Genomic DNA, 15040 nt, shown 5'->3' with positions numbered 1-15040 from the left:
GGTGTATTTAGCCCTTAGTTCTAGGAGGAAAGTCATCCCATGTGATCCACATAAGTATGTAATAATATTTAAGGATAAGTTCACTTTTTTCCCTCAGATCCAGATCCTGGTAGGTAAAAACCAAACTCGAGCCTCAGCACCAGATCCTGGAGATCCCCGAGTCTGGACAGGGTCAGATTCCCTCGTCCTCTTCCACCTGGCTTATCACTCTGATTTACATCCATGGAGACCAACTCAAGCCACAGGAAACCACAGAGAGAAATACAAATTTTAGAGAAAAAAATATATATATATCATAATACCTAATTGTAAAGAACCAAATTAAAATCTGAAAACTAATACAACCTTTACCTACCCTTCCTCCCTTTAAGTGATGCCCTGGAAAACTCCTCTTCAGCCACTAAATTCTTGGACAGCTGACAGTTGAGGAAGTGAAAGGAAGTGTTTTCAAGGATTGGACTAGGGAACCCCCTTCACAGTGAATCTCCCTGCCCAGCTTCATGATTCCGGGTGAAGTAAATTCTCAGATCATAACCCACCCCTTTTCAAATGAGAATGTCAAGATGCCTTCCAAGGGCCAATGGAAATTATGCTGGAGTGTTTGATTACCTTAACCCCACCACCACCCCACATACACACACATACTCTGTATGCTTTTTGTTTCTGGCTGGTGGTTCCTCTGCTGACAAAAAATAGTATTACCTTCTCTTTTTGTTCCCCAAACCACATGGAATCCCAATCGCATTAGGCCTACTGAGGCCACATTTCTAGCACAGTCCCAGGAGAGCTGGGGACAGACCCAGGATTCCTGAATCCTAGACCATGTTTGCCTCAGATCATTCCACCCTCCTTTCTCTTTATAAAACTCCCCAACTTCCTTATGAAATGTCAGGGCTGACGTTTTTCAGGTATTCAAGGGGAAGTTCCTGTGAGGGCCAAGGACGCTTGACTCGGGCTCTCTGGATGTCCCAAAGACCTCTCAGTTCAGTTACAATTGAGAAGACAGTGCCTGTGTCGTGTGCTCTCCCCGTCTCTCCGCTCTCCCTTGGCACATCATTTATCTCTTCAGTCCCTACACGGCTCTCTTTCCACACCTCAGATGTTCACCCAACAGCAGCTCAGGCTGTCTGACCCACCCCCCCAGAGGCTGGCCTCTGCTCCTCCAGGGCTGCCTCCACTCGCTTAGCAGCCCTCCAGGCTTCCAGACCTCACCCTCCTCCCTCCTGTTCCCTGCAGCTCCTGTCACTACAATGTCCCTTCTCCAGCCCCCAACTTTGCTGGACCCAACTGCCTTCTCTGTGCCCCATTCTCCTTGGTCCTGCTAAACACCCTTTTCTTCTTAAAACTCTCCCACCCTTTGGCCTTGGGGGGCTCCAGTCCTACTAATTTCTGACCACACGTCCCATCTCTCCCTCAGCGGTTTCTGATTGAGGATCTCCCTATATGATATAGATGTTGATGTTGCCATTTTTAAAAGTCTGTCAGAATATCAGGGCCATTGCTGGAGGCTTCCCCCTCCCTGCCCCATCTTCACTCTTACCTCATCTTTCTCTCTCACTCCGTTTCTCACACTCACCCTATCCCTTACTCTCACCCCAGTGCTGACCAAATGTTTTATGAGCCCTGCAGTGCTCAGTTTGCATTCTTCCACAAATTGTTTTGCATCTTTTTTTTCAGAGAGGTCATTACTGTTAATTCACAAATCTCTGTATTCTGCCCTCCACCTTAACTTGGGCTGCAGACTCACTTTCCCTATTTCATCACCTCACACTTAGTGTCTAACACTGATGTCATTTTCATTTATTCACTTTCTTTGTTGGTTTTGTTGTTGTTTTGGGTTTTCTTTTAATTGAGATATAGTTGATTTACAATGTTGTGTTAGTTTCTATTGTACAGCATAGTGATTCACTTGTGTGTATATATATATATATTCTTTTTCATTATAGGTTACTCCAAGCTATTGAATATAGTTCCCTGTGCTATACAGTAGAACCTTGTTTATCTATTTTATACATAGCGGTGTATATCTGTTCATCCCAAACTCTTAATTTTTCCCTCCCCCCTTTTCCCTTTTGGTAATCATAAGTTTGTTTTCTATGTCTGTGAGTCTATATCTGTTTTGTAAATAAGTTCACTTGTGTCTTTTTTAAGATTCCACAGATAAGTGATATCATATGATATTTGTCTTTCTGACTTATTTCACTTAGTATGATGATTTCTAGGTCCATCCATGTTGTTGTAAATGGCATTATTTCATTCTGTCTTATGGCTGAGTAATACTCATATATATATATATATGCACATACCACATCTTCTTTATCCATTCATCTGTTGATGGGCATTTACTTTGCTTCCATGTCTTGGCTATTGTAAATAGTGCTGTTGTGAACACCGGGGTGCATGTATCTTTCTGAATTGGAGTTTTCTCCAGATTTAAGGACATTCACTTTCAAAAGGCATGAAGAAACTTTTTAAATAAAATATAATACAAAATAAGACAGTTCTCCAAAGAAAAGAGCCAGAAGTGATGGGTAGAAGTTACCTAAAACTTCCTAACAATAGAGTAGAACACCTGGCAAAGAAGTGAGTTGCTGGTCACTGGTGTCTCAGGCAGTGATTACTGGGGAGCATCCTAGGGTTGCTGGAGAGGGGATTTGGACCCTGGGTGGTAAGTTGGAGCAGGTGACCTGGGAATCATCCTAACACTCAGGATTCCATGATCCTCTGATACGTGGAAACAGAACCACAACAGAGCTCCTCTAAAGGGAACAGAGAAATTCAAGGCTCCTGAAATGAACGCAATTCAAGTGGGCCTGGTACTAGTCTAGGGTTGCACAAAAAAAAAAAAAAGGAAACAAAATTCTGGCCACATAAGTGGAATAGAAATCTATTGAAATTCAGGCAACCCACAGTTGTCAGGAAGACTGAAGGACCATGGGGAAATGGCCCAGAACCAAGGAGAGGTAGGCAGCATAGGGAAGGACCAGCAGCAACAACCCCAGGATTGAGGCACTGGATGATGCAGAAACCAGGATGGAGCCTAAGTGGTTCCTGCTGGTTTGTGTCACTTGCTCCAGATTTAGAATCTGATAATGCCTGAGTTTAGGTCACAAGCCCATGCCGTAGTTGACAAGGATCAGAGACAATATCTGGCCTTAAAACCATCTGTAGTGGGAAGCAGAACTTCACCTCCCACTGAAAGTCATAGAAGGTCAGATTTCCTCAAACAGGGGGAAAGGAGTTCAGTGGCTAAGTAGCCAGAAAAAAATGAGAGATCCTCCACAGGCATGACCCCCAGACCCACCCTCAACCCTCTTATTCCTATCAACAGCCCATCATCTCTCTGGATACCTGGTGTAAAAATTTAAATCATTGATTCCTCCTCCTGCAAACCACACTCCAGATTTAATCAGTCCATGAGTTGTCTGATTAGCTCTTTTCAGGGTCTTTAGCACTCATCCCAGGGTGTGAAGAGGGTGAGAAGGGATAAATTGGGAATTTGAAATTTGCACCTCTCGGGGAGTAATGGAAATGTTAGCTATCTTCACTGTGGTGGTGATTTCATTGGTGTATACATATATCAAAATTCATCAAATTGTACATCTGAAATATGTGTAGTTTACTATACAGGAATCATACCACAATAAAGGTATTAAAAAAAACTCATCTCTTTGCCATTCCACTGCCATCATCTTCATTCAGATCCCCATCCCCTTCTCACATTTATAAACCAGTGTTCCTCATGCAACTGCAGTTTGCAGTATGAAGCATTTTGGCCTCTGAAGGCCTTCTCCCTGTCTCAACACCCAAGAGGCTAGTAGGAGAGGTTAAGATTTACGAGAAATAACTATGGCGAATCTGCATGCTACGAGCAAACATACAGCAAGCAACATGCTGTAGGCATCACTCCCAATCAGGGTAATCAGTGAAGACTTCAGAAAGACACAGCAGTGGAGCCAGCCTTTGAACGAGGGATTAGGCTTAACATCTATAGATAAGCAAGAGAGGAGCCCAGGCAGATGGAGCAGGCTAGCACAGGCACAGACAAGAGTGCAGGGCTTGTCTGGGGGTTGCTGAGGGGCTGAGGCTGACTAGAAAGGAGGACAGTGGTTCTCCAATTTGTGTGCATTGTTAGATGTGCACATGCCTGGGCTCCACTTCTGATTCTGTAGGTGTGGGGTTGGGTTTCACAAGCATTTCAGTTAACGTTAAGGCAACTGGTTCCCACACCACATTTTAAGAAACACTGGTTGCAAAGTTTGGGTAGAGAGCCTGAAGGAGATTCTGCCTGAAGGTAGGTTGGAATCAAATCAATGTTAGCATCAGAACCTTTATCCTGCTAGTGAATTGAAAGTTTTCTTAGCAGGTAAATAAGATCATAACTGTACTTTGTATCTCTTCGCAAAGGATCCTGGGACACAAAGACCAGTAAGATGGCTTTTATACTGAATTAAATGAGAAAAAGGGGGTCTCATCTAGAATGGTGACAGTCAGAATAAAAAGACAAATGAAGAGTGGGAGGGAAACTCCAAAGAATTTGCAGCGCTCAGTGACTATGACAGACATGAGGGAATCAAGAAATTTTTAGAAGTTGTCAAGTTGATTCAAGGGGTCCAGCTTGGGTAGCTGAAAAACGGTGGTAGCAACTACAGAGGTTTAAAAAAAAAATTCAGAGCAGCAATTCATTTGGGAAGGACTTGATGAACTTTTAGACATGCTGAGTTTCAAGTACCAGTGAGATATGTGGGAATAAGCGACACAGTTGGGAAATGGAGGTCTGTGGAGCAGTCTGGGCTGGAGACCGAGACATCAGCACGTGGTAGCAGACAGCAAAGAGGTGACCATGTAGAGGGTGAGGCAAGGAATACAGGCCCAGAAAAAACACACATGTTTAGGGAGCAGAATGAAATGGGATTTTAAAAAGAGAGCAATGGAGAAGAAACAATCAGAAAATAGGTGGAACCAAGTGATACAAAGCCCCAGTGGGGGGGGAAAAAAACACTGAGAAGGAGAATGGTCAATGCAGTCAAGCACTGAGAAGGATCTAGGAAGTGAGGACTAAGAAAGGAGATTAGCAACCCCTGCCAGAGAAGTTAGTGGGAGTAAAACTCAAAGCAGTCTTGAGAAGAAACCAGATTGCAATGAGATGCCTGCGTAGGTGAAAGCTCTCAGGATAGAGCAGCAGCTCTCAAACTTTCAGTCCCAGGACTCTTTTCTACTCTTAAAAGTTACTGAAAACCCTCAAAAGTGCTTGTTTATATGGGATGTATATTTTTGATAATCACATATAGATGAACTTGAAATTTTAATATGTATTTGCTTTTAAAATAACAAGAACAGACCTATTAACATAATATATTTATTTTTAAATAACTCTATTTTCCAAAAGAAAAACTTTGGTGAGAAGAGTGATGTTTACATTTCTGCAAATCTCTTTAATGTCTGCCATAATAGAAGACAGCTGGATTCTCAACGTCTGCTTCTGCATTCAGTCCATTGAGATAGGTTATTTTGGTTGAAGTACATGAAGAAAATCCAGTCTCACACAAGTGTGAGGTTGGAAAAGGGACTACAATTGGAGAACCACTGACACAGAGGTCTCTTCTGAGGAGTTCCATGGTGGAAGGTAGGAGAACGAGAGTAACTTGCATGGAGGAGAAAGATGGCTTCTGCTTTCAAGATAAGAAGAGACCAGCTGTGATGACTAGTAAAAAGGGAAGGTTCCTGGGGGAGATGAAGATGAATGAATGAGAGAATAAAGGAATGAAACAAGCCTAACTCTTTTTGAGCTGCTGCTGGGTGCTGGGTGCTTTCACACATTAATTAAGGTCACTCGAAACTTAAAATAATTCTCTGAGTTAGACATTATGTTGTGTGCGTGTTCCTAATGAAACTGAGGCTGAGAGAAGATAAGCAGTTTTTCCAAGACTATACAGAGTGGCTTTTTAAAAATACAAATTAGATCGTGTCACTCTCCTTTGATAGCCTATCATTGCACATCTAGTCACAGATGAGGAAACCAAGGCACAGAGAGGATATTAACTTATATAAAGACATACAGTTAAGAGGAGCAGATTTAAACCCAGGCACAGCCCTCAGGGCCTGCACTCCTCAACAAGAAATCCAAATTCCTTACCTTGGTTCACAAAACCCTAAATACACTGGCTCTTGCCCTCCTCTCTCACCTCTTGTCACACCTCTCCCCAGTCTTACTGGCCTTTCCGTTTTTCCAAATTGTCCAGCTCATTTCCACCAGCAAGTTTACACAGACTGTTCCCTCTAATTGCAGCAATCCTCTCCTAGTTTGCACAAGCTTGGCTTCAAGTCATTCACCTCAGCTCAAATGTCAAATGTCACCTTTTCGGGACATCCCCGACCATCCAGTCACTATAACATCGCCCTGTTTTAATTCTCCGAAGGAATGTTATCATAATTTTGTTTGTTTTCTTACAGATGACTCACCCTCCCCGCCCCGCCCCGCCCACCAAGTAGATTTTAAAGGTCAGGTCGTCAGTTGGTCAGCTTGTCTCCTTGGTCATCGTTCTATGTCCGGAGCCAGGTAAGGCGCCTGACACACGGTGAAGGTTCAATGAATACTGCCGGCCCCCCTTATCCGCGAACGCGGAACCTGCCCTACGATGCCATTTTGTAGAAGAGACTTGAGCATCCTTGGGTTTCGGTATTCGCCGGGGGCCTGGAACTAATCCCCGCGCGGAGGAGGGACGACAGGATTTGCGGAATGAAACAATGACTACAAAGAACGAGAGCATCCAATGACGTAGGCCGGGGGCTGCAGGAGCGCGAGCCGCGCGCCCGCGAGGCACTCTGGGGATTGTAGTTCCGGGCTCCGCGGTGGCGCGGACCCTGCGCGCGGCCACGCTCTCTATGCTCCGGGAGGACCGAGCGGCCCCGCGGTTGCCATGGCTTCTCAGTCCCACCGCGGGAGGGAGTCCGCCCCGCTAGGCACCCGCTAGCCTAGTCGACGACGCGGAGCGGTACAGCGGAAGGAACCGGCGCGGTGGGTGCGGAGAGCCGGGGGTGGAGCGCAGGGGAACCCGGAACCCCGGAGGCGGCGGGAGAAAGGGAAGCGTTTTCCTCCCGATTGCAGAGAGTAGTTTCTCTCCCAGACTCACTCCCACGCTCTGTGAGTAAAGGGTCGTCACCTTCCCCATCTCAGCGATGGGCTGACAGGCCTGAAAAAGCCAAGTGGCTTGCTCCAGGTCACCCCTCCAGGGAAGTGGCCGCGCTCGTCCTCGAGCCCCGGCCTCCGCTTTGAAGTCGCTATGCTGCCCCAAACCCTTGCTTGGGCACAGACTCCTGGTCAAGTTCGGGTGGGGTTGTTAGAGTCTAATGGCCCAGCCTCCAGCCTCTGTGGGTCGCTTGCCTCACGTAATGCCACCCTGCACAGCCCTGTTGGGATTCTGAATGAGGTCTTAAGGAAAGAAAAAGTTCTACCACTTTCCAATCAGGGTCTGAAAATGGCATAAATAAGACAGTTCCATTAATACAGTAGCAGGGCATGTCAAAGGCAAAAGAAAATACATTCAATGTGAAGAGAGTCTGTTAGCCTCGGGTAGCCCATGGTTTAATAGACGTGAAACAGACTCACAGACATTAAGTAACTGTCCTAGGTTTACAGTGTGAATGGAGTGGGGATTCCAACCTAGGTTTCTCTGCCTTCAAAACCTATATGCTGTACGTGCTACCATTTCTTTTTTTCAATCAGTTATCTAAGTTTCTACTTATATGGCGGCAGCATCGTGTAGATCAGTTGTTCTCAGTGGGCCCCAGACCAGCAGCATCAGTATTAAAGGAGAACATGTTAGAAATGCACATTCTTGGGCCTCACCTCAGACTGACTAAGTTAGAAACTGGGAGTGGAGCCCAGCAATCTGTCTTAACACATCCTTCAGGTGATTCTGATGCACTCTAGTGTTTGAGAACTGGTGATTCACCTAGGGGTCACGTTAAAATGCCAATTCTTTCAGAAGGTCTGGGGAAAGACTGGAGATTCCGCATTTCTAACAAGTTCTTGGGTGGACTGCTAGTCCACAGACCATACTTTGAGTAGCCATGGTGCTAAATTTTAGAGCAGTGGTTCTCAAACTCATATGCACATTAGAATTACCTGGGGAGCTTTTAGAAAACTAGGATACCTGGGCCCCACCCCTGACCAAATGAATCAGAACCTCTGGGGTGTGGCGGCCAGGTGAAAACTCAACAGGTGATTCTAACATACAGTGAGGGTTCAGAATCACTGGTGTGGGGTTTGGAGTCGGAAAGCCATGGATTTGAATCCCAGCACCTCCTTGGGTGTGACCTTGGGCAAGATACTTAACCTCTCTCCTGGCCATATTTTCCTCATTTATAAAAAAATGAGTCTAAGTAATCCTTGCCATGCAAGGTGGTATAAGGATTCTATGAGGTGTGTACATGGAACACCTAAGGGTACTCCATAGACACAAATACTGGGGAGGTGGACAGACTTGGGTAAGTCCAGGCTGGGGATCTTGTGCTAAAACCTGGTGGAGGTGAGTTGGCAACTACACCCTCTAGCCTGCTACAGCTCTGTGCGTTTGCCTCTCCCACAGCGAACAGCCCGTGGAGTGAAAGAATGGCGGTGAGCCACTCAGTAAAGGAGCGGACCATCTCTGAGAACAGCCTGATCATCCTGCTGCAGGGCCTCCAGGGCCAGGTCACCACCGTGGACCTGCGAGATGAGAGCGTGGCCCGTGGACGCATAGACAACGTCGATGCTTTCATGAACATCCGCCTGGCCCAGGTCACCTACACAGACCGCTGGGGACATCAGGTCGAGCTGGATGACCTCTTTGTGACAGGCCGGAATGTCCGTTACGTCCACATCCCAGACGACGTGAACATCACCGCGACCATCGAGCAGCAGCTGCAGCTCATCCATCGGGTGCGCAACTTTGGCGGCAAGGGTCAAGGCCGGCGGGAATTTCCTTCCAAAAACTATAAGTGAGCCTGTCCCCTCAGCCCACCCTAGGCCCACTCAGGTTCCTCCAGAGTTCTACTGAGCCAAAGCCTGCTCTCCCTCCCCGCCCAGAACCTGGGAAGGGAGCAGGGCCAGCCCAGAAACTGATGTCTGATAGACATCACCCATCACAGCTGCCTTTCACGGAGTCCCCCTTCCCGGACTCACCCTGGGGCCTAGTATTCTAGTTAACTGTCTGTGGCCTTGGGGTAGGTGACAATCCTCCCCTTTGATCATTATTTATCTGAATCTCTGACCTATTGATTTAGGGAATCTGTCAAATCGTTTTCAGCCCTCTCCCAGTGAGGATTATTAAATGTGCTCGGCCTGAGCCACCCTTGAGCATCCCTGTTTCTCTTGCAATCATGTTTGTTTTCTCACGAAACGAAACAGGGATGTAAACAAGCCCATGCCTCATGCTTTCCCCTAAGTGCTGGGCTCCCTGTTGGTCCTGTGTTCCCGGGTCCTGGGTCCCAAGTTTGCCTGCACATTGGAATCACCTGTCCCACTCTCACAGATTTAATTGGTATGAGGTGTTGCCTGGGCAGTGGGAATCGCTTAAGTTTCCCAAGTGATACTAATATGCAGCAAAGTTTGAGAATGTGGATGAGGCCTTCAGTCTGGTCGGGGGGAAAGTGGCTTTTCTGTTCAGATTTCCTGTTGAAGAGGATGTTAGTCTCCTTGCTCCTTTCTGAGGTGGAGAGATGGAGTAATCCCAGGCCGTCTCCTCAAATGTGGGGGCTCAGCCAACGGCAAGAAATCTGGCTCTGCTTCTGAGAGTCGTCGGGTCCTCAGGGAAGAAGGGGTTCTCAGGGTTGGAACCTAAGTCTTTGTTGTAGCTGCTCTGCAGCCATACCAGCCCTGCCAAGGCAAGCAACCACCTCAGTACAAGCGGCTCTGTCCTGTGGGACCAGAGAGTTTGTCTTCATCAAGCAGAATCCACAGAACAGCTGCTGTGCGCCAGGCCTCCTGCTGAGCACACACTGTCCAATAAAATTTGGCCCCTTCCTGAGAGGGGCTTGTAATCTCCTGTAGGAGGTAGTCATTTCCTGAGGGAAATTGGAGAGGAGTGTTCATCTGGGCATCAGCAGCCCAAGGTCATTGCATTCATGTTCTAGCCCAGTCTGTCCGAGTGTTTTCCTTGGACCACCTCATCAAAGCCAACAGGGATGTGTCTAGAAGAGCTGCCTTCCTGGCTGCCCCTCACCCCAGATTTGAAACAGAATCTGGAACCCTAGAATCTGCATTATTTACACCCACCTACCCACCCACCATAAGTCTTCTGCATATTGTATTTATTTGATTGCCCAGAGGTCCCAGAAGCCACTTGGACTCTGCCCTTTGCCTTCAGGAGAGAACAGTGGGTCCGAGCCAGGAGAAAACCACTTTTCTGAGTTCCCAGGCCCCTCTGACAGCTAGAGTTAAGGGGAGCGACACAGTAAGAAGCCTGCTGGTAAGAGAAACCAGAGGGAAGGCACAGAAGGGAGGTCCTCACTGTGGAAATGTCCCTGTACTCACAGCCAGTGGGGAGAGAGTCACCCGTCTGAAGTGATGAACTGGCCAGGGAGGTCCCCACACAGCCTCTCTTGCAGACTTCCCACATGTCTGCAGATGCTTCCAGACTTGAAGAGGGCTTATTTTGGAAGTTTGGCCTAAGGATAGAAGAGAGACCTAGCTGTGAGTCTTTTACATAATGTACCAGGGGCTTCTACATCCTCAGCAGAGCAAGAGAGAGCCCCCAGACCAGGGAGGGCAGTGGTAGGGCTAGCGTGGACTGCTGAGATGAGAGACTCTGGACGTGCTCCATGAGCATCGTGCAGACCCCGGCAGGCCCTCGTGGTTCCTAGACAAAGCACCGGGAGGACAGGTGGGAAGGAGGGAAGCAGGCCCCTCTGAGACATACTCCTGCTCAGCCCCTGGGGTGGAGCACAGCTAAGTGCTCAAGCCCCAAGGTTATGGATTTTGGCATCTGATCGTGGATCACTGGGAAAGGTTGGCGGGGTCCCGGGTAGGGATTGAGGGAGCTCAGCCTTTGGCAAGCCAGGAATTCCATAACTGCCACAGGTCATTCCACAAGTAATTGAAGTCACAGCGCTAGCTACTGAGGGAACATCTAGAGGGACTGCGGTCCTGCTCTTAGGGAGCCGACATTTTAGAGGGGGAGACGAACAAAAGTAAAAATGTAGTTGTCGTGAAGGAAATAAACAGGGCACTTTGAGAGAATAGAGAGGCAGTTTTATTTCAGAAAATGTGGTCTGAAGAAGTGAAAGTAAACTGAGAAAGAGCCTGCCATTTAAAGAGCCAAAGGAAGGCAGAAGAAACTGCCGGTGCAAAGGTCCTGATGCAGGAAAGCTTGGGGTTTGGGGGAAATAACAGCACCATTATGACTATTGATGGGGGAGAGGAGCAGATGAGGCAGGAGAGATGGGAGGGGGTGAGGCAATGACATGAGGCCTTGTGGGTAAGGAGTGTGGCTCATTCCAATTTCTGGTGTGTAAGAAATATAACTTGAATTTTCTCTAACTCAACTGAATTCACATTTTGCCTCACTCAGCCAGAGTGGCAGAAACATAATTGTAGTCAATTCAAAGTTCCCCACCACTTCCCTCAGAATTGGTTGAATTCTAGGACACTTCTTTCAAGGTCCCCAAGCATGGGAAGGGCAGTGTGATCTGGTGGTGTCTGGTCCAGTCACACTGGCGTCCACTGAGATGTCTTCGTTTTGTCCTGGTCTTCTGTCATTGGCCCACTCGGGTGGCTGCTGAGTTGCTCCTCCCTCACCAGCAGACCTCTTGAGATCCCCTCCAAGTGGAACCCGGCCCCCATCAGTGTTCAGATTCTTACTCTGCTTTTTCCAGGCCAGTCAGGCCCAGGAAATTCTTAGGGTCTTGAGTTAGTTAGGCCTTGTTTGTGCCAGTGCAACACACAGCTGTTTCTTCAGAGGATTTTATTTGCTGGCGCTCCATCAGGAGAAGGAATTTTCCGTCCCTGAGAGCCAGCTGATCCCCTCTGCTTGGAGGCTGCGGGGACACGTCTCTCTTCACAGGGACACCCCTCCAGTCTCAGTCCCCAGATCCCCCTTCTCTAAATCTGTATCTGTACTCTCTAAATCAGATGCTCTTTCCATTCCTCCCTGAAGGCGAGGCTTTGGGAATTCAGAAGCTAAAAATGGACTCTGTATTCTGTCGTATCATTTGTTTCCTGGCATAATGAAGGCAGAGTAACCTAACTATCTGTGTGAGGGAAAGGCCAAGGGACACCAAGGAAAAGATGAAAAATGTATTTCACAATGTCCCCATCCCATCGGAGTTTGGGTTTTGTGCCACTCATGGCTGTGCCTCTGTTCACACCCACACACACACCAGTGTGGGGTCCCAGTTGCCGACCGCCCCCAGGAACCCTGAGTGCTCAGGTGGTACATCACGCCCCCTCCCTCCCCTCAGGGTCCTGGAGAGGAAAGTACAAAGGTCTCTCTAATCTGGGGGAGGAGCCCACCTGAGCTCTGAGGAGAGCTGAGTGGGCCTGCGGCTTGAAGTTCAGATCTCCCTGGAGGCCACACAAGTGATGTGGCCTCTCCAGCTCTCAGCTGGTTGGGACTGAAGGAGAATGTCCAGTTCAGTGAGTTCCGGTCTGGCATCCCCAGCCAAAGGGTCCCTGAGGGCAGCAGGCATCCCTTGAGTAATTATCAGTGTTCCAGAAGGACCCAGAGAAACAGCACATGGTATGTGGTGAAGGTTAACCAAGCTGGCTTGGTATCTGCTTCAGGCTGGAGTTATACCAACAGCGTGGTGGTCACACTGGCTTGTTCTTCCTGATCCAAGCTCTAATGGCTCCAATACAAGGTTATAATCAATAAAAAGGAAATGATTCGATGCAGGTTGTACAGGAGACAAAATCCTACCAGATGTGAGGCTCATGTGGACAGAAATTACTAAAAGAAACCTTGAAGGTGAGAAGATTGAGAACCACTGATCCAGTTCAACTCTGCCATTTGACAGTTGAGGAAACTGAGGCCATTTTCCAGGGGGAAGGGGAGGGGCTTTCCCCAGGTCCCATGATTAAGGTAATGGCAGGATGCCAAGATGGTCATCATAAATAGCTACCGCTTGTTGAACCTCAGTGCATTCCAGGCCCTGTGTCAGGGGCTCTACGTGCTCCAGGAGGCAGAGCTGGGGTCTTTTTGGTCCCACTGGATCTCCAGCATCCAGCTCAGACTCTGCACATAGCAGGCACTTCATAAATCTTTATGGAATGAGAGAATCATCTCATTTCATCATTACAACGACCCTGGAGGTATGTATTAGTAGCCCCATTTTACAGTTGAGCAAACAGGCCCAGAGAGGTTAAGTGACTTGCTCAAGGTTGAAGAGCCAGTGAACAGCAGGGCGGGCATTTGAACTCAGGTCTGTATGCCTCAAACTCCATGACTGCCACAACTCCACTACACTATTCTGCCTCCCAGCGCTCCTGACACTGAGGACAGTGCCTCTCCTCACCTCAGTGGTGGTACCCAGCCACCAGGTGTGAGCCTGGCACTCAGAACTTGGGCCTAAAGGCTTAGCCACAAAGAGAAGCCAGAAGCCAGCCAGTAGGAAGGGTTTGCTGAGTTTCAAAAGCCTGAGGAAACTCCCTGGGGTTGAAGGTCTTATCTCCTGTAACAGGCACATCTGCCTGTACCTCGTCAAGAAGCCATCTCATGCTGTTGTGACAGGCGTCACTTTGTTGTGGCAGCGCCGTCTGCCAGTGAGCCCAGAGTTGGAGAGCCCGCAGGAGAGTATGTCAGTGTGTGTGTGTGTGTGGCATAGTGGTCTCCTCATGCTGGTGTCCTGGCAACAGTTTTTCATTTCCTTTGGCTGGCACCTTTCCTTTCTATTCATTACCTCTCCTCCTCCCCTTTTGCTTTTCCTCCTCCTCCTCTTTGTTAAAATTCTATATTTTGAATCAGCTGAGAGTCTCCTGGGGGTGGGGATGATGGTGTCAGCTCCAAGTGATTCATCTAGCTGATAATTAGAGCTCTGGAAAACCCAACACTCATTCATGTCAGAGTCAGGGCTTCCGGAATCCCTAGGCTTTTCCCTTTGTCAGAAAGAGGAGCCTGGTGGGCTGGGCCCAGCTTCTTTGTGCCTGACGTTTGGTCCTCCACTGCATTGAAGCTCGGTAGCTGAGACAAGAACTGGCACTCTTCTTTACCAGGTCCCGTGAGAAGCTTTTTCCAAACTCACTGAATCCTTCCAGTGATCCCACAAAGCATTACCCTATTTTGACAGATGGGGAAGGTTAGGGAGCTTGTGCATAGCCACTCAGCTTATAAGGGACACAGCAAGGGCTCAAATCCAACCTTTTTGGAATCTGCCAAACTTGGTTCAAATCCCAGCCCTGCCATTATTAGCTGTGTGTTTTTGGACAAGTCACTTCCCTTCTCAAAAGCTCTAGCTTCTCCATCTGTAAACAGACTCCTTGACACTGATGTCTCACACGTGCTTAACACAGTGTGTGACATAATAGTGGGAGCTGTTTCCATTACTGTTGTTAGCCCTATCAGCTCAGTGTGTGCCAGGCATTGGGAGACAGAAAGAGATGGACACAGGAGGAGGCAACCAGACTTACACCAACTCTCACGTCCTGGCACTGCCTGTGTAGGGATGACAAATGCCCGCATACATATAAGAACCTGGCCACACACCCTAGGAAAACCCAGCAGTGCACACAGGCTTGGACACTTGTGCTCACAGATGAATACACAATGACACGGGACAGCTGGAAAGACACCCAGGAGTTAGATAGTCATCTGCATCAAGTACCCTGGCTCACATCTCGGAGACAAAAGAGTGGGACCATGGTCGCTGATGCTGCTGCCACGGAGCCCTTCTGGCTGCTTCTGCATGCCAGCGGAGGGAAGCCAGGCCCTCAGAGGGCCCCAGTGAGTCACCAGCCTGATGCAATCCCTTTAAAGGGCTCATCTGCTGGTGCAAGAAGCTGATTCACGGAGGGCGTGGTTGCTGGAGGAGGAGGAGGAGGAAAGAGACCGAAACTGCAGCAGGA

The 15040-nt window shown here is 48.1% G+C and overlaps 1 protein-coding gene across 4 annotated transcripts; it reads left to right on the top strand.

Moving 5' to 3' along the window:
- The first annotated feature begins 6472 nt into the window (after nucleotides 1-6472).
- LSM10 (LSM10, U7 small nuclear RNA associated) lies at nucleotides 6473-10023 on the top strand. 4 transcript variants are annotated; one of them, XM_014560579.2, is made up of 2 exons: nucleotides 6473-6559; nucleotides 8592-10023. In XM_014560579.2, the coding sequence occupies exon 2, from the start codon at nucleotides 8615-8617 to the stop codon at nucleotides 8984-8986; it is 372 nt and encodes a 123-aa protein (XP_014416065.1). In that variant the 5' UTR covers nucleotides 6473-6559; nucleotides 8592-8614; the 3' UTR covers nucleotides 8987-10023. The 4 variants fall into 4 exon arrangements, with proteins under 4 accessions (XP_014416065.1, XP_032351865.1, XP_014416064.1 ...); XM_032495974.1 differs by lacking the exon at nucleotides 6473-6559 and adding an exon at nucleotides 6592-7013; XM_014560578.2 differs by lacking the exon at nucleotides 6473-6559 and adding an exon at nucleotides 6594-7018.
- The last annotated feature ends 5017 nt before the right edge of the window (nucleotides 10024-15040 follow it).

Source organism: Camelus ferus, chromosome 13 (genome assembly GCF_009834535.1).
Source record: "Camelus ferus isolate YT-003-E chromosome 13, BCGSAC_Cfer_1.0, whole genome shotgun sequence".
NCBI lineage: Eukaryota > Metazoa > Chordata > Mammalia > Artiodactyla > Camelidae > Camelus > Camelus ferus.
This window is presented reverse-complemented; position numbering and strand designations above follow the sequence as displayed.